Source organism: Oryx dammah, unplaced genomic scaffold, assembly GCF_014754425.2.
Source record: "Oryx dammah isolate SB20612 unplaced genomic scaffold, SCBI_Odam_1.1 HiC_scaffold_16, whole genome shotgun sequence".
Taxonomy (NCBI): domain Eukaryota; kingdom Metazoa; phylum Chordata; class Mammalia; order Artiodactyla; family Bovidae; genus Oryx; species Oryx dammah.
In genome coordinates, this window is record NW_024070200.1 from 56,150,647 (window position 1) to 56,174,654 (window position 24,008).

General features: G+C 41.9%; 1 protein-coding gene across 2 annotated transcripts in view; it reads left to right on the top strand.

Moving 5' to 3' along the window:
- The first annotated feature begins 218 nt into the window (after positions 1-218).
- Positions 219-24,008, top strand: part of MCTP2 (multiple C2 and transmembrane domain containing 2) — a 205,245-nt gene continuing 181,455 nt past the window's right edge. The window contains exon 1 of one of the 2 annotated variants that reach the window (XM_040256994.1): positions 219-733. In XM_040256994.1, coding sequence (XP_040112928.1) covers positions 269-733 — 465 coding nt within the window. In that variant the 5' untranslated portion in view covers positions 219-268. The remainder of the gene's footprint in view (positions 734-24,008) is intronic. The other variant, XM_040256993.1, reaches the window with a different exon arrangement.

Sequence of the window (24,008 nt, forward strand, 5' to 3'; positions counted from 1 at the left end):
CATTGCAGGCAGATGCTTTACCCTCTGACCCACCAGGATAGATGTTCCCAATTATTTTTTTGTAGATGTTACCGATTAAAAGTTTTGGTCTTGATCACTTAGTGGGAAGGGTAAGATTCCTTGAGTCACGTTTCCCCCTTTGATGTGCTCTGACAGCACAGAGAAGCTTCATATCCTTTCTCCGTGTCTTCCGTTTCCTAGGAGTCACTGAAGTGTCCTGCAGAGACGCACTCTTCCTCAGAGGGACTGCCTGTGTCTTCATGCAGCCATGGACCCAGATAAACCATCTGTCTGGGACTCATTCAAGCAGCGGACCAGGCCTTTGTTGATCAACCTGAGCAAGAGGAAGGTGAAGAAGACCTCGAGCAAAACCCTGGAATTACGGGCCCAGCATCACCTGGACCGCCGCCTGAGCCTGTCTGTCCCGGACCTCCTGGTGGCCGAGGCCCTGGCCCCCGAGGGGCGGCCTTACTCCGGCCCCCAGTCGTCCTACACCTCGGTGCCCAGCAGCCTGTCGACGGCTGGCATCATTCCCAAGAGCAGCAGTAGCTCTTTGAAACAGTCTGAAGAAGAACTGGATTGGAGTCAGGAAGAAGTGGGCCCCTTCCACATGGAAACAGACTCTGAGGAGACCTTCACGTCTCCTGCCGAGGACAGGAGGGCTTCCAGCAACGGCACCTTGGGTCTGCTCCAGAAAACGCCCCCTGGAGAGGATGTCCCCGAAGAGCCAGAGGTGAGGCCCGGCCTGGGCGCTTTCCCATTTTTCTATTTTTCTTCTTTCTAAGTGCATTCAGTGCCCTTGGAAATTTTGGTTGGGATTTATTTTTGTGGTTAGTTTGGACAGAGAGGATGTCATTTATAACCATTTAAATGAAGGGAATATTGATTGTACCCAGTGTTCCCCTTCGTTTGGGGCTTGACCTCTGTGTATCTTAAAAGTATTACAGATGACCTTCCTAGAACACTTTAAGGCATTAAAAGCCCCGTTGGATGTGTTTTCATTTTTCCATCTCCTGGCAAAGAAATCAAGAGCATAACTTTTCCTTTAACTTTTGCTGAAATGTGTGTCTGATTCTGTCTCTGTCTCCTCCATTGCCTGGTCCTACCCACAGACAAAAGTGCACATTCACATTCCTAAAAAATGTAGGAATATGTGTATCCCCTTTTGACTGCCAGATAATTAGACTCTGTGCTCCTAGTGCAGGGGCCTGGGTTTGATCCTTTGTCAGGGAACTAGATCCCACGTGCTGCAACTTAGAGTTTGCATGGTGCAGTTAGAAGATCCTGCCTGGTGCAGCTAAGACCAGCGAACTCAAATGAATGAATGAATACCAAATATCTAAAAAAAAGCCAAACACTGAAGGAAACAAATTCTTATCCATTCAGAAATTTTTATAAAGCCTTAGTATTTCTTTATGATAAAATAACCAAATATAATTGTGAGACAAATACTACATTTCTAGGATGAATTTAATTTAAATGTAGTTATGAGGTTACCAAGCTATGATTTGGATAATCAATTTGATCAGTTATTTTTTAAAATATTTTCCATTAATGGCACATGAAGTAGGTTTTCAGTGTTCAGGTAATGGCTTAATTTTTCTATATTTGAGATTAGTATTCTAATTGTGTAGAAAACTGGTTATTCAACTAGGATTTTTGATTTTATTTTTAGAACCAAAGCCTATTAATTATGTCATTTGTTTATATGTCATTGGAGGATGGGATTGTGGATATTTGAAGGCCTTATTTTTTGGGAAGCATTACCAGTTAGGATACCATTAACCATTAAATGACACCTATTTGTTTCATTACCATTAACATTTATGAAGCCCTTTTTGTAAAAATTTTGTGATTTTTTTAATTATTATTTGCAAATTTGAAATGTTTCCATCAACCAAAATATAAATTAAGTTATTAAACAATTCATAAATCATAGTTGAGTATGAAGGAGGTAAGATGTTAAATTATATACTCAGGTTAATCTTATCTTCTTGCTATTTATTAACTGACCAGGAAAAAATAGGTGGGTTCCTTGGCCTTGATAGGCTAACAAACTCAAATTAGAATAAGTTGTTTTAAAAGTTAGTGCTGTTAAACTGTTTCACTGACTATACATATTCAGTGCCTACTCTATCAATCCCATGGACAGAGGAGCCTGGTGGGCTGCAAACCATAGGGGCACAAAGAATCGGACACGACTGAATCGACTTAGCACTCACGCACTATCTGGGGCACCATAGAGGGTCTGTTGTAAAGAAGAGATGGTTAAGAACATAACTCTGCCATCAGGATTGGGTCCATTGGGACATAGTTTTGCACAGCATTAAGTGTAGCGTAAGAGGTAAACCAACATCAGGACTGAGTGTGCATCCAAGCCTTTGTGAGCCGAGATCATATGGGGGGATCCAGGGACATGTCTTGTGGGAGGCAGTATGCAGGCTGGCGCAGAGGATAAGTAGGATTTGACGGGTAAGGCAATATGACAAGCACAGGCCTGAGGTGTGGGTGTGGGTGGTTTAGTCACTCGTGTCTGACTCTGTGACCCTATGGACTCTTGCTTGCCAGACTTCTCTGTCCATGCGATTTCCCAGGCAAGAATACTGGAGTGGCTTGTCATTTCCTTCTCCAGGGGATCTTCTTGGCCCAGGGATCAAATCCAGGTCTCCTGCATCGCAGGGGGCTTCTTTACCAGCTGAGCCACCAGGAAAGCCCCAGTTTGGAGGGGAGGCCAAAGGTGGGAAGCATTCTGCTCTGCCTGGAACGAAGGCTTGGGGAGCTTTCTGATGTGGTGTGCGTGATGTGCCTGTAGTGGCGATGGGCTGTGCTGAGGGCTGGTCAGTGATGTGATGGTGAATGGATGGACTGCAGATGGGTGGTTGGTAGTGATTATTCTATCTCTTACCATCAATGCAAAAAAGCCTGGATCAAGTACAGTTTTTTTAAGGGTAGATAATTCCGGGTAATCTGATGAAACTCAGCCATTAAGCAAACAGCAGTAACAATAACAAAAACTTCCTGCTTGGGAAAGAATCTTCTGCCTGTTTTTTCCTGCCCTAAGCATAATTGACATAGACTGAGGCTGTATCTTCCTTCTGTGGCCACTCATTGCCATTTGGCAGCGTGGTAAGCTATTTGCAGAGGATGGAGAGACTGGGCTGCAGCTCATCAGACCTGTAGGATCACTTGTGGTCAGCTGCAGTACTCACCTACTCGCCCTGCCTCCCCACGTATCCTGTGGGCTTCTCACTACCTGAGGATCCAGTTTATCACATGCTGGAGAAGTGAGCCCCTCCCTTGCTAATGTTTTGCACTAGGCTATGTTAACTGGAGGGTGGGCGTGACTGGAGGAGTCTTGTCTAACTTGTTTTGGTTTTCTCAGGGCCCAGCTCCATGCCTGGCCCCTGATAGGTACTCAGTCTTGTCCTTTGTTTTTTTTTAAAATACAGAAATTGATGATGGCAGTGTATGCATTCAGGCTCCTAAGGCTCTTCTTGGTGTTTTCTCTTCAAGTTCTCTTCATTTTATGGTTTGAAGTCATGTCTTCTTGGACTTATCCATCAATATCATGTAACGTCCTTCCTTGTCTCTTATAATATCCTTTAAGTCTGTTTTGTCTGATGTGGTAATTGCTATTCCAGCTTTCTTGTGATTTCCATTTGCATGCAATATCTTTTTCCATCCCCTCACTTTCAGTCCGTATGTCTCCCTAAGTCTGAAGTGGGTCTCTTGTGGACAGCAGATATATGATTCTTCTTTTTGTATCCATTCAGACAGTCTTTGTCTTTTGGTTAGAGCATTTAATCCATTTATATTTTGAGTAATTATTGGTATATATATATATATATATATTCCTTTTGGCATTTTATTAATTGTTTTGGGTTTGTTTTTGTAGGTCTTGTCCTTCTCTGTGTTTCCTTTCTAGAGAAGTCCCTTTAACATTTGTTGTAAAGCTGGTTTGGTGGTGCCGATTCCCTTAATTTTTGCTTACCTGTGAAGCTTTTGATTTCTCCCTCTATTTTGAATGAGGTCCTTTCTGGGTAGAGTAATCTTTCTTGTTAGGTTTTTGCCTTTCATTACCTTAGATATGGAGAAGGCAATGGCACTCCACTCCAGTACTCTTGCCTAGAAAATCCCATGGATGGGGGAGCCTGGTGGGCTACAGTCCATGGGGTCGCTATATCCTGCCACTCCCTTCTGGCCTGCAGAGTTTCTGCTGATAACCTTGTGGGAATTCCCTTGTATGTTACTTATTGCTTTCCCCTTGCTGCTTTTAATATATTTTCTTTGTATTTAATTTGTTAGTTTGATTAATATGTGTTTTGGCATGTTTCTTCTTGGGTTTTTTCCTTTATGAGACTCTGTGCTTTTTTGGACTTGATTGACTATTTCTTTCCCATGATAGGGAAGTTTTTGACTATAGTCTCTTCAAATATTTTCTGAGACTCTGACTTTTTTGTCTTCTGAAACCCCTATAATTTGAATGTTGATGCATTTAATGTTTTCCCAGAGGTCTCTGAGACTGTCTTTAATTATTTTCATTTGCTTTTCTTTATTCTGTGCATTGCTAGTTATCTCCACCATTCTACCTTCCAGCTCATTTATCTGTTCTGCCTCAGTTATTCTGCTGTTGATTCCTTCCAGAGTATTTTTAATTTCTGAAATTTCACTGTTCATCACTGCTTGTTTATTCTTTATTTTTTTCTAGGTCCTTGTTAACTATGTTAAGTGATTCTTGCATTTTCTCTTTTCTATCTTGAGATTTTAGATCATCTTTACTATTACAACTGAAGTCTTTTACAGGTGGTTTGCCTGTTTTCTCTTCATTCATCGGGTCTTGTGGGTGTTTTCCTTGTTCCTTCATCTGCACAATATTTTTGTCATTTCATTTTGGCTGACTCACTGTGTTTGAGGTCTCCTTTCCCCAGGCCATAGGGTCATAGTTCTTCTTGCTTCTGGCCTCTGTCCTTAGTGGGTTAGGTTGGGCCAGTGGCTTGTGTAGGCCTCGTGTCGGGAGAGTTGCTGTATAACACAGGGAGCTCAGCCGAGAGCTCTGTAATGACTTAGAAGGGTGGTATGGAGCCTCAAGAAGGAGGGAATTATGTATTCTTCTGACTGATTCACATTGTTGTACAGCAGAAACCAACACAGCATTGTAAAACAGTTACCTCCAATTAAAAACTTTTTAAAAAGTCAGAATTTTTGGAGTTTTGTTGGAAAAAAACTAATCATATGGTCAGTGAACACTTTTTATATAGTTCTGACTGAAAATATAGAGAGATTTAGAAAGGTGTAGAGCCCAAGTTCAATACTCATTTAAAATCTGAATTTGTTATCAATGAATTAAAATTTTTGTTGAAATATAGTTGATTTTCACTGTTGTGTTAATTTTTGCTGTACAACAGAATGATTCAGTTATATATATATATGTATGTATGTATATATGTATGTGTGTATATATACACTCACATTCTTTTTTTAAAATACTCTTTTCCATTATGATTTGTTACAAGATATTGAATACAGCTCTTTGTGCCATACAGTTGGACCTTGTTTTGATCCATTTTGTATATAAAACCTTGCATCTCCTACCTACAACCTCCCATTCCTTCCCTTCCCCACCCACTTACCCTTGGCAACCACAAGTCTGTCCTTACATATTTTTTAAATGAATGGGAGTCCTGCTGAAGTCATGTGATCTGTGAGGGAACATTTCATGCAAAGATGGGCAAAATAAAGGACAGAAACGCCATGGCCCTAACAGAAAATATTAAAAACAGGTGTCAAGAATACACAGAAGAACTATACAGAAAAGATCTTAATGACCTGGATAACCACGATGGTGTGATCACTCACCCAGAGCCAGACATCCTGGAATGTGAAGTCAAGTGGGCCTTAGGAAACATCACTTTGAACAAAGCTAGTGGAGGTGTTAGAATTCCAGCTAAGCGATTTCAAATCCTAAGAGATGATGCTGTGAAAGTGCTGCATTCAATATGCCAGCAAATTTGGAAAAGTCAGCAGTGGCCACAGGACTGGAAAAGGTCAGTTTTCATCCCAATCCCAAAGAAGGGCAATCCCAAGGAATGTTCAAACTACCGCACAATTGCACTCATCTCAGGTGCTAGGAAAGTAGTGCTCAAAATCCTTCAAGCTAGGCTTCAACCGTATGTGAACCAAGAACTTCCAGATGTACAAGCTGGATTTAGAAAAGGCAGATGAACCAGAGATCAAATTGCCAAAATCCATTGGATCATAGAAAAACCCAGTGAATTCCAGAAAAACATCTACTTCTTCTTCATTGACTATGCTAATGCCTTTGACTGTGTAGACCACAACAAACTGTAGAAAATTCTTAAAGAGATGGGAATATCAGACCCCCTTACCTGCCTCCTGAGAAAGCTGCATCCAGGTCAGGAAGCAACAGTTAGAATTGGACATGGAACAACAGACTGGTTCCAAATTGGGAAGGGGTGAGCATCAAGGCTGTATATTGTCACCCTCCTTATTTAACTTACAAGTAGAGTACATCATGTGAAATGCTGGGCTGCTTGAAGCACAAGTTGGGATCAAGATTGTGGGGAGGAATATCAGTAACCTCAGATATACAGATGACACCACCCTTATGGCAGAAGTTAAGAGGAATTAAAGAACCTCTTGATGAAGATGAAAGAGGAGAGTGAAGAAGCCGGATTAAAATTCAGCATTCAAAAAATGAAGATCACGGCATCGGGTTTCATTACTTCATGCCAGATAGATGGGGAAAGAATGAAAACAGTGACAGACTTTATGTTCTTGGATTCCAAAATCACTGTGGATGGTGACTGCAGCCATGGAATTAAAAGACACTTGCTTCTTGGAAGAAAAGCAATGACAAACCTTGATAGCATATTAAGAAGCAGAGACATTGCCTACAGAGGTCCATATAGTCAAGGCTATGGTTTTTCCAGTAGTTATGTATGGGTGTGAGAGCTGGACTATAAAAAAGGTTGAGCACCGAAGAATTGATGCTTTTGAACTGTGGTGTTGGAAAAGATCCTTGAGAGTCCCTTGGACTGCAAGGAGATCAAGCCAGTCAATCCTAAAGGGAATTAACCCTGAATATTCATTGGAAGGACTGATGCTGAAACTGAAGCTCCAGTACTTTGGCCACCTGATGGGAAAAGCTGACTCATTTGAAAAGACCCTGATACTGGGAAGGATTGAAAGCAGGAGGAGAAGGGGACGACAGAGGCTGAGATGGTTGTATGCCATCACTGACTGAATGGCCATGAGTTTGAGCAAACTCTGGGGGATAGTGAAGGACAGGGAAGCCTGGTGTGCCGCAGTCCATGGGGTTGCAAAGAGTCAGACATGACTGAGCGGTTGAATAACAACAATCCTTGTCTCAGATCTGGTTTATCTGATTCTTCTAATGAGTTACAGACAGCATTCTATTGCTTTTATAAAATGGGTGGGAAATGAGGAAGGTATGGGTTGGCATGTGACATACCCAGTGTACAACAAAATTAACAATTGCCAGTATCCTTGGTGTAGCTTATTTCATGGGTAGCTTTCCCAAGGGGGTGAGGGATGCAACATCCGTGGTCTGAGGCCTGCACTGGGATTTGTCTCACTTGCTAATGAAGCCGAGATTCTTCCTAGGGGATAGGCTTCCCCTCCTGTCTACAGGGTTCAAACGGGCGGGTCATTTTGTGACACTTCCATGCGAGACTTGTCCCTTTTTATGACTGACATTTTATTAGTTGTGCTTTTTTCATTCAAGGTGATAGCCTATCATGGTTGCCTGGCAACCAGATCGCCTCCTATATGTGACTCTGTATGTACCCCCTCTGATGGATGACACTCTTTCCCATTGCTCTCAGCACCATGACTCGGGGCTCAAGATGCTAAAAGGGCATCTCATGCTGTTGCCCCACACCACCACCACCACTGTGTGTTCAGCCAGCGGTGTAGAAGTCAGCCTCTCTTGTTAGACTGGAAGAGCAGAGATAATGTCTTCTTCCTTTTTTCCCCAGTCTTTCTGCAAATCTAACTTATGTAAAATATATTGATTCACTTTGTGTCTGAAGTTGACTGCTATGTGCTGGCAGGGGTGGGGTGCATAGAAATTCAGTTTGCTTGGGAGAAATGCTGATCCATGGAGACCTTGAGTGGGTAGGTGAGTTTTGAAAGTGAAAGAAAGTGAAGTTGCTCAGTCATGTCCGACTCTTTGCGACCCTGTGGACTATAGCCCTCCAGGCTCCTCTGTCCATGGGATTTTCCAGGCAAGAGTATTGGAGTAGGTTGCCATTTCCTTCTCCAGGGGATCTTCCCAACCCAGGGATCGAACCTGGGTCTCCTGCATTGCAGGCAGACACTATCCTCTGAGCCACCAGGGAAGCCCCAGGTGAGTTTTGAAGGCATTCCCAAATGTCTCCTTTTATATGAAGAAGATAAAATTAGGGAGACTCAAAGGGAGAGACACTTATTTTTTCTTCTATCTTGCTGTTTTTTCTTTCTTCTTTCTCCTATCAGCATTCCCCCCAGTAGATATTTTACAAGGTACTTTTTCACAGTTAAGAATTTAGAAAATACAGTCACCTCTGGTTCTCATCCTTGGTGTTGATGATGGAATTGAGATGAGACCTGATTACTGGAAACAGTGACCAGCACTCTGAGGCAATCTCTAGACAGTGTGAGATAACAAGCCATTTGAGGTGAAAGGGGAGCAGAGAGATTGCTTCGAGTATGTGGCCGGAAAGGCCTGAAGCGGATGCATTTTGAGGTTACGACTCAGATAGGTGGGGAATAAATCCAAGTAGTTAAGTTGTTGTTTATAGCCCAGTACATGGCCATCGCAAGCACCCAATGAGGACTCGCTGCTAAGATTATGGTTGTATTTACTACTGTTATTATTTTTATCATTATGTTTTCAGCATGAAGTTGAGGGCCAAAGAGGTTGAAAGACTTGCCTAATATCCAGCTAGTAAGTGTCAGAGCCAGGAACTAAATCGAGGATTGTTTGAATCTAAAGCCCGTGTGCAAAACTCTGTATGTATCAGGGGTTTAGAGAAATGTAGACCTGCAGTTCAGAACTCAGAGCTAGTGATCTAGAAAGAGTTGATCATCAAAGGAAGGTATTTGTTTTTAGTGCCCACTGTGCCCTTTTAAATCCCCCTTTAAGTTACAGTGATGGAATGGTTTATTATCATGGTCTGTAGCCAGTAATCCTAAATGGAAGATTAATACCATCCCTGCCCCACCATCGATGTCACCCCACAATGGGGTCCCTCCTTCCCTAACACTCTGACAGTTGGAGTTTTAAACAGCTCACTTTGGTGCAAGCTTATGTGGACGAGTTGAGTGGTTTAGAGGAGTACCTTATTGGGATAGTTCCAGAAACTCTGCTTGGCAACCACAGAGCTTCAGTTTAGTGACCGCAGAGAAGCAAGATGACAAACCACAGAGGAGAGGAAACAACTGACAGCTGGCCGAATTAAACAAGGGCGTTGGTTTCTCGACACTTTAGTTGCGATTACTGTTACTATTCAGTTGTGTGTTCTTTACTATTTTTGTTTTATGTCAGAAATCATTGCTCAACATACATGATGTCAGTGAGACAAGCATGTAAACCATGCCCCAGGGTCCTTCATGGAATTGTTCACATTTTTCTTCCCCCCCCCCTTTTTCCCATACCTGCTATGTGCCGATCCTGCCCTGAAACACTGGGAACACAGCAGTCGACAAAGCAGACCACAGTGTATTTCCTCCTGGAGATCCTATTCTGGATGGTGGTAGTCTCCAGATATATTAAAAAAGTGATAGATTGGATGGAGAAAAATAAAGCAGAGGAAGCATTTAGGAATGCTGAGATGGAGGTGTGACCATTTTGAACACAGTGGTCAGGAAATACCTCTTCTGAGAAGAAAACATTTATACAAGACCTAGAGGAGGTGAGAAAGCACATTGTACACGTGTTGGGAGAAAAAGCATTCCTGAAATACAGAAGAGACAGCATACAGATTCCAGGGAGGTAGGAGTGTGCCTGGTGTATGTCATAGACAGCACAGAAGCAGTGTGACTGGAGAGGATGGTGGGAGGTGTCAGGGTTACTTCTGAGGCTGTAGCACAGGGGCTTTCCCATCCTGCCAGCTGACTCTGCTACCATAGCAACCACCCAGGATGCTGGATGAGCAGATGCAAAGGTACCCTGTGGGCTGGGAGCTGTGTTTACTCACAGGCAGGGCAGGATGGATCAATAGCATGCAGTGATGCTTGCTATACCTGCTGCTGTGGACACTGGGAATAGCAATAAGTGAGTTTGCCTCAGATTGGAGTTGTGGAAGAAGCAGGTTCAAGTTAATAAGCTGAGAGAAGAGAGGAAGACAGCTCCATCCTAAGATCTGCTTTGATTGTGTATGTATATGTGTATTAGAAGCTACGTCATGTCTGACTCTTTGTGATCCTGTGAACTGCAGCCCGCCAGGCTCCTCCGTCCATGGGATTGTCCAGGAAAGCATACTGGTTCAGTTCAGTCGCTCAGTCGTGTCCGACTCTCTGCGACCCCATGAACTGCACCATGCCAGGCCTCCCTGTCCATCACCAACTCCCGGGGTTTACTCAAACTTGTGTCCATTGAGTAGGTGACGCCATCCAACTGTCTCATCCTCTGTCATCCCCTTCTCCTCTTGCCTTAAATCTTTCCCAGTATCAGGGTCTTTTCAGATGAGTCAGTTCTTCACATCAGCTGGCCAAAGTATTGGAGTTTCAGCTTCAGCATCAGTCCTTCCAATGAACATTCAGGACTGATTTCCTTTAGGATGGATTGGTTGGATCTCCTTGCAGAAATTTGTGTGCACCAGGACCCAGGAGAAAGGAGCAGTGACCCCACAAGAGACTGACCCAGACTTGCCCGTGAGTGTCCAGGAGCCTCCAGCAGAGGTGTGGACCGGTGGCCGCCTGCTGCAGGGCTGGGGGCACTGCGTGTAGCTATGCATGCCTTTTGAAGGAGATCACCATCATCTTCATTACCTCCACCAGTTTGTCCCCTCCTAAATAACAGGGAGGGAACACAGCCTCACTCATCAACAGAAAATTGGATTAAAGTTTTACTGAGGATGGCCTCGCCCATCGGGACAAGACCCAGTTTTCCCCTCAGTCAGTCTCTCCCATCAGGAAGCGTCTGTAAGCCTCTTATTCTTCTCCATCAGAGGGCAGACAGACTGCAAACCACAGTCACAGGAAACTAACCAATCTGATCACATGGACCACAGCCTTGTCTAACTCAATGAAACTATGAACCATGCCATGTAGGGCCACCCAAGAAGGATGAGTCATGGTGGAGAGTTCTGACAAAACATGGACCACTGGAGAAGGGAAAGGCAAACCACTTCAGTATTCTTGCCTTGAGAACTCCAGGAATAGTATGAAAAGGCAAAAAGATAGGACACTGAAAGATGAACTCCCCCAGGTTGGTAGGTGCCCAATATGCTCCTGGAGATCAGTGGAGAAATAACTCCAGAAAAAATGAAGTGACGGAGCCAAAGCATACTAGAGTGGGTTGCTATTTCCTCCTCCAGGGGGTCTTTCTGACCCAGGGATCAAACCCACATCTCCTACATCTTCTGCGTTGCAGGCTGATTCTTCATCACCGCACCACTATGGAAGACCTACCTTGATGGTCTATCTGCCATCATAAGAGTGTCGGTGGGGAAGGGATGGTCAGACTGAAGGGGTAGACTTGGGTTACTGACCACCTTCATTGAGTTGTTTTCTTCAGTCTTCCCAAACACATCCACTGTCTTCATAGTAATAAAAAATAATAGAATGGCAACACCAATTTAATAGCACCCCGAGAGGTTCTGTGGAAGGAACTCTGCTAAGTGCTGTGTAAATGTCGTCTCATTGGGCCACACCTGTTGGGCTCACTCTATACAGAGAGCCTTGTACAGTGACTGGTCCAAAGAAGGAACTTGGGTAGGTATCTTTGAAGGAATGAATTTTTCTCCTCACAGCCTGTAAGGGTAATAGGTTTTTTTGCCCCTTTGAGAAATGCTCCTGTGGCCATGAACATTAAGTGAACTTTCCAAGGCCACAAAGCCAGGACGTAGCAGAAGTGGGATTCAGACTTAGGTGTTTGTGGCTCCAGGGGTTTGTCTACTACTGGTCAGAGCTGACTGTTGTGCACGTCACATGAAGATTCTGCTTTGAGATTCTCCTGGTTCTGGGCGCAGTTGTGTGCAGTGAAGAGCAGATACCAGGTGAAGGGCTGATTAACCTCTCTTGCTTCTCTTTGCCAACTATCTGGCCTCTTAGCTCTGGCTCTCAATTTGTAAATTGGTGAATTACTAATGACAGCCCATGGACTTCTTATAAGAAGTTAACAGAAGCATGTATTTATTGATTATGAAGCGCTAGCCAGAATCCCAGGGACGGGGGAGCCTGGTGGGCTGCCGTCTATGGGGTCGCACAGAGTCAGACACGACTGAAGCGACTTAGCAGCAGCAGCAGCCAGAGTAAAGAGGGGCCCATTGTTATTTTTAAAGCACTTACTGCTAGCAGTCTTGAAAATGGTTATGGAAGGTCAGTGGGCACATGTTACTGAATGTGGTAAGAGAAGTTCCCTATACCAAGGTTGGCAGACTTTTTCTGTAAAGGGCTGGGTAAAATACATAGGTACAGCTTTGTGAACCATAGCTCTTGCTCTGTAGCAACTACTCAACCGTGGTGTTGTAGCATGAAATTAGCCATAGAAAGTATATAAATATATACATAGGCAATACACAAATGGATAGGTGGGGCTGTGTTTCAGTGTTTACACTTTATAAAGACAATTGTTGGGCTTTAATTTGCTGGTATAGGCAGTGAATATTCACACAGATGCACATACTTATATTTTGTGTATTAGATAATATTTTAAATAATTTTGGGAGTGGGGGAAAATAAATGTGTATACCATGATTGTATGATCAATAACCTCCTAAAAAGTTATATGAAAATTGCATACACATAGACTTAGCCGTTTGGTAGACTTGAATTTTTCTGAACAGGCATTCTGACTGTGACCTCTGACTGCCACTTGAGTTGTTTGAATTCCGTCACTGTTTTCAAGCATCACATAATGGTCTGTCTAGTCATCTGCCTTCTGCCCTTCTTGCTACTTCCTTTCCCTGTAGGTATTTGTGTCTGTGACTACACTCTTCCTGAGTACTCACAGTCTTATTAGTGGCTTGGCCAAAAAGGTCATTTGGGTTTTTCCATCACATCTTTTTTTCTTCCTTTATTTATTTTTAATTGAAGGATAATTACAAAGTTGTGTTGGTTTCTGCCATATGTCAACTTGGTTCAGCCATAGGTATTCCTTTTTTTTCTTTCTTTCTTTATTTTTTATTTTACTTTACAATTCTGTATTGGTTTTGCCATACATTGACATGAATCCACCATGGGTGTACAGGCATTCCCAAACATGAACCCCCCTCCCACTACCCTCCCTACAACATCTCTCTGGGTCATCCCCGTGCACCAGCCCCAAGCATACCGTATCCTGCATCGGACACAGACTGGCGACTCGACTCCCACATGATATTATACATGTTTCAATGCCATTCTCCCAAATCATCTCACCCTCTCCCTCTGAGTCCAAAAGTCTGCTATACACATCTGTGTCTTTTTTGCTGTCCTGCATACAGGGTCATCATTGCCATCTTTCTAAATTCCATATATATATATATGTTAGTATACTGTATTGGTGTTTTTCTTTCTGGCTTACTTCACTCTGTATAATCGGCTCCAGTTTCATCCATCTCATCAGAACTGATTCAAATGCATTCTTTTTAATGGCTGAGTAATACTCCATTGTGTATATGTACCACAGCTTTCTTATCCATTCATCTGCTGATGGACATCTAGGTTCTTTCCATGTCCTGGCTATTATAAACAGTGCTGCAATGAACATTGGGGTACATGTGTCTCTTTCAATTCTGGTTTCCTCAGTGTGTATGCCCAGCAGTGGGATTGCTGGGTCATAAGGCAGTTCTATTTGCAATTTTTTAAGGAATCTCCACACTGTTCTCCATAGTGGCTGTACTAGTTTGCATTCCCACCAACAGTGTAGGAGCGTTCCCTTCTCTCCACACCCTCTCCAGCATTTATTGCTTGCAGATTTTTGGATCGCAGACATTCTGACTGGTGTGAAGTGGTACCTCATTGTGGTTTTGATTTGCATTTCTCTAATAATGAGTGATGTTGAGCATCTTTTCATGTGTTTGTTAGCCATCCGTATGTCTTCTTTGGAGAAATGTCTATTTAGTTCTTTGGCCCATTTTTTGATTGGGTCGTTTATTTTTCTGGAATTGAGCTGCATAAGTTGCTTGTATATTTTTGAGATTAGTTGTTTGTCAGTTGCTTCATTTGCTATTATTTTCTCCCATTCAGAAGGCTGTCTTTTTACCTTGCTTATAGTTTCCTTTGTTGTGCAGAAGCTTTTAATTTTAATTAGATTCCATTTGTTTATTTTTGCTTTTATTTCCAGTATTCTGGGAGGTGGATCATAGAGGATCCTGCTGTGATTTATGTCAGAGAGTGTTTTGCCTATGTTCTCCTCTAGGAGTTTTATAGTTTCTGGTCTTACGTTTAGATCTTTAATCCATTTTGAGTTTATTTTTGTGTGTGGTGTTAGAAAGTAATCTAGTTTCATTCTTCTACAAATGGTTGACCAGTTTTCCCAGCACTACTTGTTAAAGAGATTGTCTTTACTCCATTGTATATTCTTGCCTCCTTTGTCGAAGATAAGGTGTCCATAGGTGTGTGGATTTATCTCTGGGCTTTCTATTTTGTTCCATTGATCTATATTTCTGTCTTTGTGCCAGTATCATACTGTCTTGATGACTGTGGCTTTGTAGTAGAGCCTGAAGTCAGGCAAGTTGATTCCTCCAGTTCCATTCTTCTTTCTCAAGATTGCTTTGGCTATTCGAGGTTTTTTGTATTTCCATACAAATTTTGAAATTATTTGTTCTAGTTCTGTGAAAAATACCGCTGGTAGCTTGATAGGGATTGCATTGAATCTGTAGATTGCTTTGGGTAGTATACTCATTTTCACTATATTGATTCTTCTGATCCATGAACATGGTACATTTCTCAATCTGTTAGTGTCCTCTTTGATTTCTTTCATCAGTGTTTTATAGTTTTCTATATATAGGTCTTTAGTTTCTTTAGGTAGATATATTCCTGAGTATTTTATTCTTTTTGTTGCAATGGTGAATGGAATTGTTTCCTTAATTTCTTTTTCTACTTTCTCATTATTAGTGTATAGGAATGCAAGGGATTTCTGTGTGTTGATTTTATATCCTGCAACTTTACTATATTCATTGATTAGCTCTAGTAATTTTCTGGTGGAGTCTTTAGGGTTTTCTATGTAGAGGATCATGTCATCTGCAAACAGTGAGAGTTTTACTTCTTCTTTTCCAACTTGGATTCCTTTTATTTCTTTTTCTGCTCTGATTGCTGTGGCTAAAACTTCCAGAACTCTGTTGAATAGTAGTGGTGAAAGTGGGCACCCTTGTCTTGTTCCTGACTTTAGGGGAAATGCTTTCAATTTTTCACCATTGAGGATAATGTTTGCTGTGGGTTTGTCATATATAGCTTTTATTATGTTGAGGTATGTTCCTTCTATTCCTGCTTTCTGGAGAGTTTTTAATCATAAATGGATGTTGAATTTTGTCAAAGCCCTTCTCTGCATCTATTGAGATAATCATATGGCTTTTATTTTTCAATTTGTTAATATGGTGAATTACATTGATTGATTTGTGGATATTGAAGAATCCTTGCATCCCTGGGATAAAGCCCACTTGGTCATGGTGTATGATCTTTTTAATGTGTTGTTGGATTCTGATTGCTAGAATTTTGTTGAGGATTTTTGCATCTATGTTCATCAGTGATATTGGCCTGTAGTTTTCTTTTTTTGTGGCATCTTTGTCAGGTTTTGGTATTAGGGTGATGGTGGCCTCATAGAATGAGTTTGGAAGTTTCCCTTCCTCTGCAATTTTCTGGAAGAGTTTGAGTAGGATAGGTGTTAACTCTTCTCTAAATTTTTGGTAGAATTCAGCTGTGAAGCCATCTGGACCTGGGCTTTTGTTTGCTGGAAGATTTCTGATTACAGTTTCAATTTCCATGCTTGTGATGGGTCTGTTAAGATTTTCTATTTCTTCCTGGTTCAGTTTTGGAAAATTGTACTTTTCTAAGAATTTGTCCATTTCTTCCACGTTGTCCATTTTATTGGCATATAATTGCTGATAGTAGTCTCTTACAATCCTTTGTATTTCTGTGTTGTCTGTTGTGATCTCTCCATTTTCATTTCTAATTTTATTGATTTGATTTTTCTCTCTTTGCTTCTTGATGAGTCTGGCTAATGGTCTGTCAATTTTATTTATCCTTTCAAAGAACCAGCTTTTGGCTTTGTTGATTTTTGCTATGGTCTCTTTTGTTTCTTTTGCATTTATTGCTGCCCTAATTTTTAAGATTTCTTTCCTTCTGCTAACTCTGGGGTTCTCCAATTCTTCCTTTTCTAGTTGCTTTAGGTGTAGAGTTAGGTTATTTATTTGACTGTTTTCTTGTTTCTTGAGGTATGCCTGTATTGCTATGAACTTTCCTCTTAGCACTGCTTTTATAGTGTCCCACAGGTTTTGGGTTGTTGTGTTTTCATTTTCATTCGTTTCTATGCATATTTTGATTTCTTTTTTGATTTCTTCTGTGATTTGTTGGTTATTCAGAAGCATGTTGTTCAGCCTCCATATGTTGCAATTTTTAATAGTTTTTCTCCTGTAATTGAGATATAATCTTAATGCACTATGGTCAGAAAAGATGCTTGGAATGATTTTGATTTTTTTGAATTTATCAAGGTTATATTTTATGGTCCAGGATGTGATCTATCCTGGAGAAGGTTCCATGAGCACTTGAGAAAAAGGTGAAATTCATTGTTTTGGGGTGAAATGTCCTATAGATATCAATTAGGTCTAACTGGTTTAATGTATCATTTAAACTTTGCGTTTCTTTGTTAATTTTCTGTTTAGTTGATCTGTCCAGAGGTGTGAGTGGGGTGTTAAAGTCTCCCACTATTATTTTGTTGTTGTTAATTTCCCCTTTCATACTTGTTAGCATTTGTCCTACATATTGCGGTGCTCCTATATTGGGTGCATATATATTTATAATTGTTATATCTTCTTCTTGGATTGATCCTTTGATTATTATGTAGTGGCCTTCTTTGTCTCTTTTCACAGCCTTTGTTTTAAAGTCTATTTTATCGGATATGAGTATTGGTACTCTTGCTTTCTTTTGGTCTCTATTTGTGTGGAGTATCTTTTTCCAACCCTTCACTTTCAGTCTGTATGTGTCCCTTGTTTTGAGGTGGGTCTCTTGTAAGCAGCATATAGAGGGGTCTTGTTTTTGTATCCATTTGGCCAGTCTTTGCCTTTTGGTTGGGGCATTCAATCCATTTACATTTAAGGTAATTATTGATAAGTATGATCCCGTTGCCATTTACTTTATTATTTTGGGTTCGGGTTTATACTCCCTTTTTGTGTTTCCTGTCTAGAGAATATCCTTTAGAATTTGTTGGAGAGCTGGTTTGGTGGTGCTGAATTCTCTCAGCTTTTGCTTGTCTGTAAAGCTTTTGATTTCTCCTTCATATTTGAATGAGATCCTTGCTGGGTACAGTAATCTGGGCTGTAGGTTATTTTCTTTCATCACTTTAAGTATGTCTTGCCATTCCCTCCTGGCCTGAAGAGTTTCTATTGAGAGATCAGCTGTTATCCTGATGGGAATCCCCTTGTGTGTTATTTGTTTTTTTTCCCTTGCTGCTTTTAATAGTTGTTCTTTGTGTTTGATCTTTGTTAATTTGATTAATATGTGTCTTGGGGTGTTTTGCCTTGGGTTTATCCTATTTGGAACTCTCTGGGTTTCTTGGAATTGGGTGATTATTTCCTTCCCCATTTTAGGGAAGTTTTCAACTATTATCTCCTCAAGGATTTTCTCATGGTCTTTCTTTTTGTCTTCTTCTTCTGGGACTCCTATAATTCGAATGTTGGAGCGTTTCATATTGTCATGGAGGTCTCTGAGATTGTCCTCATTTCTTTTAATTCGTTTTTCTTTTTTCCTCTCTGATTCATTTATTTCTACCATTCTATCTTCTATTTCACTAATCCTATCTTCTGCCCCCGTTATTCTATTATTTGTTGCCTCCAGAGTGTTTCTGGTCTCATTTATTGCATTATTCATTGTATATTGACTCTTTTTTATTTCTTCTAGGTCCTTGTTAAACCTTTCTTGCATCTTCTCAATCCTTGTCTCTAGGCTATTTATCTGTGATTCCATTTTGATTTCAAGATTTTGGATCATTTTCACTATCAATATCCGGAATTCTTTCTCAGGTAGATTCCCTATCTCCTCTTTTGTTTGGTTTGGTGGGCATTTCTCCTGTTCCTTTACCTGCTGAGTATTCCTCTGTCTCTTCATCTTGGTTATATTGCTGTGTTTGGGATGCCCTTTTTATATTCTGGTAATTTGTGTAGTTCTCTTTATTGTGGAGCTTCCTCACTGTGGGTGGGGTTGTATCAGTGGCTTGTCAAGGTTTCCTGGTTAGGGAGGCTTGTGTTGGAGGTCTGGTGGGTGGAGCTGGGTTTCTTCTCTCTGGAGTGCAGTGGAGTGACCAGTAATGAGTTATGAGACGTCTAAAGTTTTGGAGTAACTTTGAGCTGCCTGTATATTGAAGCTCAGGGGTGTGTTCCTGTGTTGCTGGAGAATTTGCGTGGTATGTCTTGCTCTGGAACTTGTTGGCCCTTGGGTGGAGCTTTGTTTCAGTGTAGGTATGGAGGCGTTTGATGAGCTCCTATTGCTTAATGTTCCCTGAATTCAGGAGTTCTCTGATGTTCTCAGACTTTGGACTTAAGCCTCCTGCTTCTGGTTTTCAGTTTTATCATAGGTATTCCTATGTCCCCTCCCTCCCATTATATCCTATGGAAAACCCAAGCAAACTTTTTGGCCCACCCATTAATAGATGTAGGTTAAGTGATTAATTCCATATGTATTATATATATCATTTGCTATACTCATGTCCTTGGATAGAGTATTTCCCAGAGACCATCCAAGTGACCTTCTCAGCCAACTTGTTACTCTTATTTAGCTTTCCTGCATGTGGGTTTATATCCTCTTCCACTAAAGTTTTAAACAGTCAATGATTGTTTACTTTGCTTATTATTAGACTTCCTGTGTATTCGTCGTGGTAAGATCCTTCAGACAGCCACGTGGGAAGTGATATTTGTACAAGATCACACATAGTGTAAACAAAAGAAAATGTCATTTTTTTCACATCAGCGTCTTTCTCTTAAGATCCTTGGTGGCTGGAGATTTTCTTTTCCTTTTTTAAACAATTGACCCATCCATGCGAATATCTTCTCATTTTAATAAGTTTTATATGCAGTTTTGTATGTTTTACTTTTCCATAAATTATACCTTAAAGCAAGATAAAATGGAAATATTGATGTAAATTTGCTGTCATTAAAAAAAAGAAAACATACGCCTACTCACGCACACATGCAAAGACACACAAATCCCATTTACCAGAAAGGTGACAGGGAGAGTTGTGTGAGGGATAACTGGCCTTCTGCCAACATGTTAGTGCTGAGTTTCTGGATGTTGTATATAATTAGAGATCTTTATCACATGAAGACTTTTCATCACTAATGATACTCAAGATTATTTGTCTTTTCCTGAGTATGCCCTTGGAAACATTTGTTTAAAATGGTTAAAACCAGTGCTTAATGGATAAACAAACTATGCTGCTGCTGCTGCTAAGTCACTTCAGTCGTGTCCGACTCTGTGCGACACCATAGATGGCAGCCCAACAGGCTCCCCCATCCCTGAGATTCACCAGGCAAGAACACTGGAGTGGGTTGCCATTTCCTTCTCCAGTGCATGAAAGTGAAAAGTGAAAATGAAGTTGCTCAGTCATGTCCGACTCCCAGCGACCCCATGGACTGCAGCCTACCAGGCTCCTCCATCCATGGGATTTTCCAGGCAAGAGTACTGGAGTAGGGTGCCATTGCCTTCTCTGAAACTATAGTACACTCATAATTGTGGAATACCATTCAGCAATTTAAAAAATTGCCAGTTTGAATGGATTTCAGAGGCACTGTTCTGAGTGAAAGATGTTTAGTTCAGTTCAGTTGCTCAGTCGTGTCCAACTCTTTGTGACCCCATGAACTGCAGCATGCCAGGCCTCCCTGTCCATCACCAACTCCTGGAATTTACCCAAACCCATGTCCACTGAGTCGTTGATGCCATCCAACCATCTCATCCTCTGCCGTCTCTTCTCTTCCTGCCTTCAATCTTTCCCAGCATCATGGTCTTTTCAAATGAGTCAGCTCTTCGCATCAGGTGGCCAAAGTATTGGAGCTTCAGCTTCAACATCAGTCCTTCCAATGAATACCCAGGACTGATCTCCTTTAGGATGGACTGGTTGGACCTCCTTGCAGTCCAAGGGATGCTCAAAAGTCTTCTCCAACACCACAGTTCAAAAGCATCAATTCTTCTGCCCTCAGCTTTCTTTATAGTCCAACTCTCACATCCATACATGACCCCAGGAAAAACCATAGCCTTGACTAGATGGAACTTTGTTGGCAAAATAACATCTCTGCTTTTTAATATGGTTATTATTAACCATATTATATGTTATTATATAACCTGTCTAGGTTGGTTATAACTTTCTTTTCAAGGAGTAAGCATCTTTTAATTTCATGGCTACAGTCACCATCTGCAGTGATTTTGGAGCCCAGAGAAACAAAGTCAGCCACTGTTTCCACTGTTTCCCCATGTATTTGCCATGAAGTGATGGGACTGGATGCCATGATCTTTGTTTTCTGAATATTGAGCTTTAAGCCAACTTTTTCACTCTCCACTTTCACTTTTATCGAGAGGCTCTTTAGATTTTCTTCTCTTTCTGCCATAAGGGTGGTGTCATCTGCATATCTGAGGTTATTGATATTTCTCCCAGCAATCTTGATTCCAGCTTGTGCTTCTTCCAGCATTTCTCATGATGTACTCTGCTTATAAGTTAAATAAGCAGGGTGACAATATACAGCCTTGATGTACTCCTTTTCCTATTTGGAACCAGTCTGTTGTTCCATGTCCAGTTGTAACTGTTGCTTCCTGACCTGCATACAGGTTTTGGTGTTAGCCAGTGTCAAAAGTTTGCATACATATGATATTCTGAAAAAAGATGAAGCTATAGGATAAGAACAGGTCATTTACTGCCATGGAGTAGGGAGAGGGAACGACTAGATCACAATGGGATCACAAGAAGGATTTTTTTGAGGGGGAACTCACTCCAGTACTGTTGCCTGGAAAATCCCATGGATGGAGGAGCCTGGTGGGCTGCAGTCCATGGGGTCGCGAAGAGTCTGACACAACTGAGTGACTTCACTTTCACTTTTGACTTTCATGCACTGGAGAAGGAAGTTGCATCCCACTCCAGCGTTCTTGCTTGGAGAATCCCAGGGATGGGGGAGCCTGGTGGGCTGTCATCTGTGGGGTCGCACAGAGTCGGAAACCACTGAAGCAACTTAGCAGCAGCAGCAGTTCTGTGTCCTAATTCTGGTGGTAGTTACACAAATACATACATGTATTAAAATGTCATCATACTATACACACATGTAAGAAGCCAGTTTCACTATGTGTTAACTTTTTTAAGGTAAAATTTAAAAATAAAAATTAGAGTGCTTGATTATGCTTGCTGAGAACAACAACAAAAATCTCAAGATGGCAGATACCAAGTATTCCTACAAGAAAAATACTAATTGTAACTTTTTATTGAAAAAGTTACCAATTTGTTAGTTGGTTTACAAAAAAAGCTGAAAATAATGCAGTTTTACTCAATGAAAAATCCTTTGGCTCCATGCAGAACGTAAGGAAATGTTCAGTTATGTCTCCCCCAGCAGCTGTAACCTGGTCCTCCTCTGCTTCTGTAGGCCTTTCCTGTCTTCTTTATGGTGATCACTTTCCTTCCTTGGTGTGTATATACAACGGGTGACAGTTACAGGGGCCGTGGGAACCATAACTTTAAGTTCTGTGACTTTTCTGTGAGTAAAACCAGCCATCAGGTTGAATTAATGTCATTCTTCACAGTTAATTTCCGTGTTATTCTAAGCGGAAGACTTATCGTGCATTTGAAGGAAAGCCCCATGATCGTTTCTGATAGCAAGTACATGATGGTGGTGATGTGTGCTCATTTGTTACTTCATGAGTGTTATCATTAGCTGACAGTTCATCAGTTATCATTCAGTGCAGGGAGGCCTCTCTTGGGAGAGTGTGTAGGTGTGCTGGTTGAGGAATGATGCTTCTTAGGGAACATTCTCTCTCCTGTTTGGTCATGGAAGATACTGGGCCCCCTGTTACTGAGTTCATAACCACTCACTCTAAACAGGAATTCTGATCCCAGCGCCAGTGGTTTTGCAGAACTGCCTTCAAATAGGGTTGATTCAGTGGGGTGTTGATTTGTTTCACGAAACTGGAGACACTAACGGGGTGATCACACAGTAGATGTTACTTGTTGGTTCTGCACGTGAAGACCTGATCCGGCCATTTTTGGTTTTGCAGATCAGGTAGAGGAGGAATTGCTGAGCTTCTAGGAGATGACCGTGGGGGAATGCCACAGTGTAAAAGGCATGAGGAGACATCTTCTGAACTTGAGAGAGTTGAGTTTGAAATATTGATCGTCCTCATAAAGCAGCCCGCAGGCTGTCCTGTCTCGCTCTCCTGGGTGTCATTTTACATGTAACACAAGTAGATGTTAACCAACCAGACAAGAGGTGACTGGAGGCCCAGCTGCCTCCTTCCTTGTCTGCTACTGGGATCAAGCCCACACTGGGAGAGATGGGTGATCGTGGTCCTTCCACAGCTGGGGCTTCCAGTGACTAAAGTGCTGGGGTCCTTAGAGCAAGGTACAAGTGCTTGCCATCACCCTGGGTCCTGAATGAAATGTATTCACAGTTGAGGGACATTTGACTAAGACTGGGAGAAAGAGGCAGATGTGATGGGAGAAGCTCAGGTGCAGACATCTATAGGAGCACCCCTGTGCTCACTGGTGAGGGCTTATGAGGCCCTACCTGACTTGTGATCAGGGCTCATTCCTGTAGCCCTTTGTGGTGTCAGTGCATGTACAGGGGGTGGACCAGAAAGCCCCTGCTTGTTTGCAGCCCTTGTAGCATCTGAAGAAACGCCCTTTTGCTCTAGAATCCAGGTTCTGTTTGCCTAAGCTCTAGTCGAGAGAAAGAGAGGGGGAGAGAGAGAGAGAGGCAGTGTCCTGGAGCCAGTCTGCCTTCCATCCAGGCAGGCTCTCTGAATTGAGCCTGCTGTGCCAAGGATCAGTGACCACAGTGCATCTGGTCCCCACCTTCACCCCTGCAGAGCTTCAGGGTCATCTGAGCAATCTCTGCAGGACTGCTGCCTGTGTCTCAGTTTACCCACAACTTTAGAATTACTTAGTCTTGTTTGGAGGGAGAAATCTCATGTTTTCCCACAGGAAATGAGCCCCAGCTAATGGGTCCAACAAATGGGCACACACTCCAAGTGCTAAGAGGCCTTTTGTTCATTTCACTTCAACTGTCTGTGCCTTTTCATATAGGCATCTAGACTTACATTGAGCCCAGAACCTTCATAAAATCCCAGAGCTCCTGGGGACTTCACATTTGTGCATAAAACCCTGATAAGAGTGCAGATGTCTGCTGCATCCCATGCTTACTGCTGAGCCATACTCACTTCATTGCCCCATGGCATCATTTCCTGGTTATTGGAGGCATATTTAAATTGGGAAATATAAATACACCTCCCCATCTGAGATCGTTTGTAGAGAATCTGTATTTCCTTATTGGTTCTTGTTCATGAGGTTATGGTTGGAGGAAGGTCTTTGTGACCATATTTGAAACGGGTCCTACCTGACTGATGAGCTCAGGTCTCTGGTCCCTGTTCTACCCTTTTCT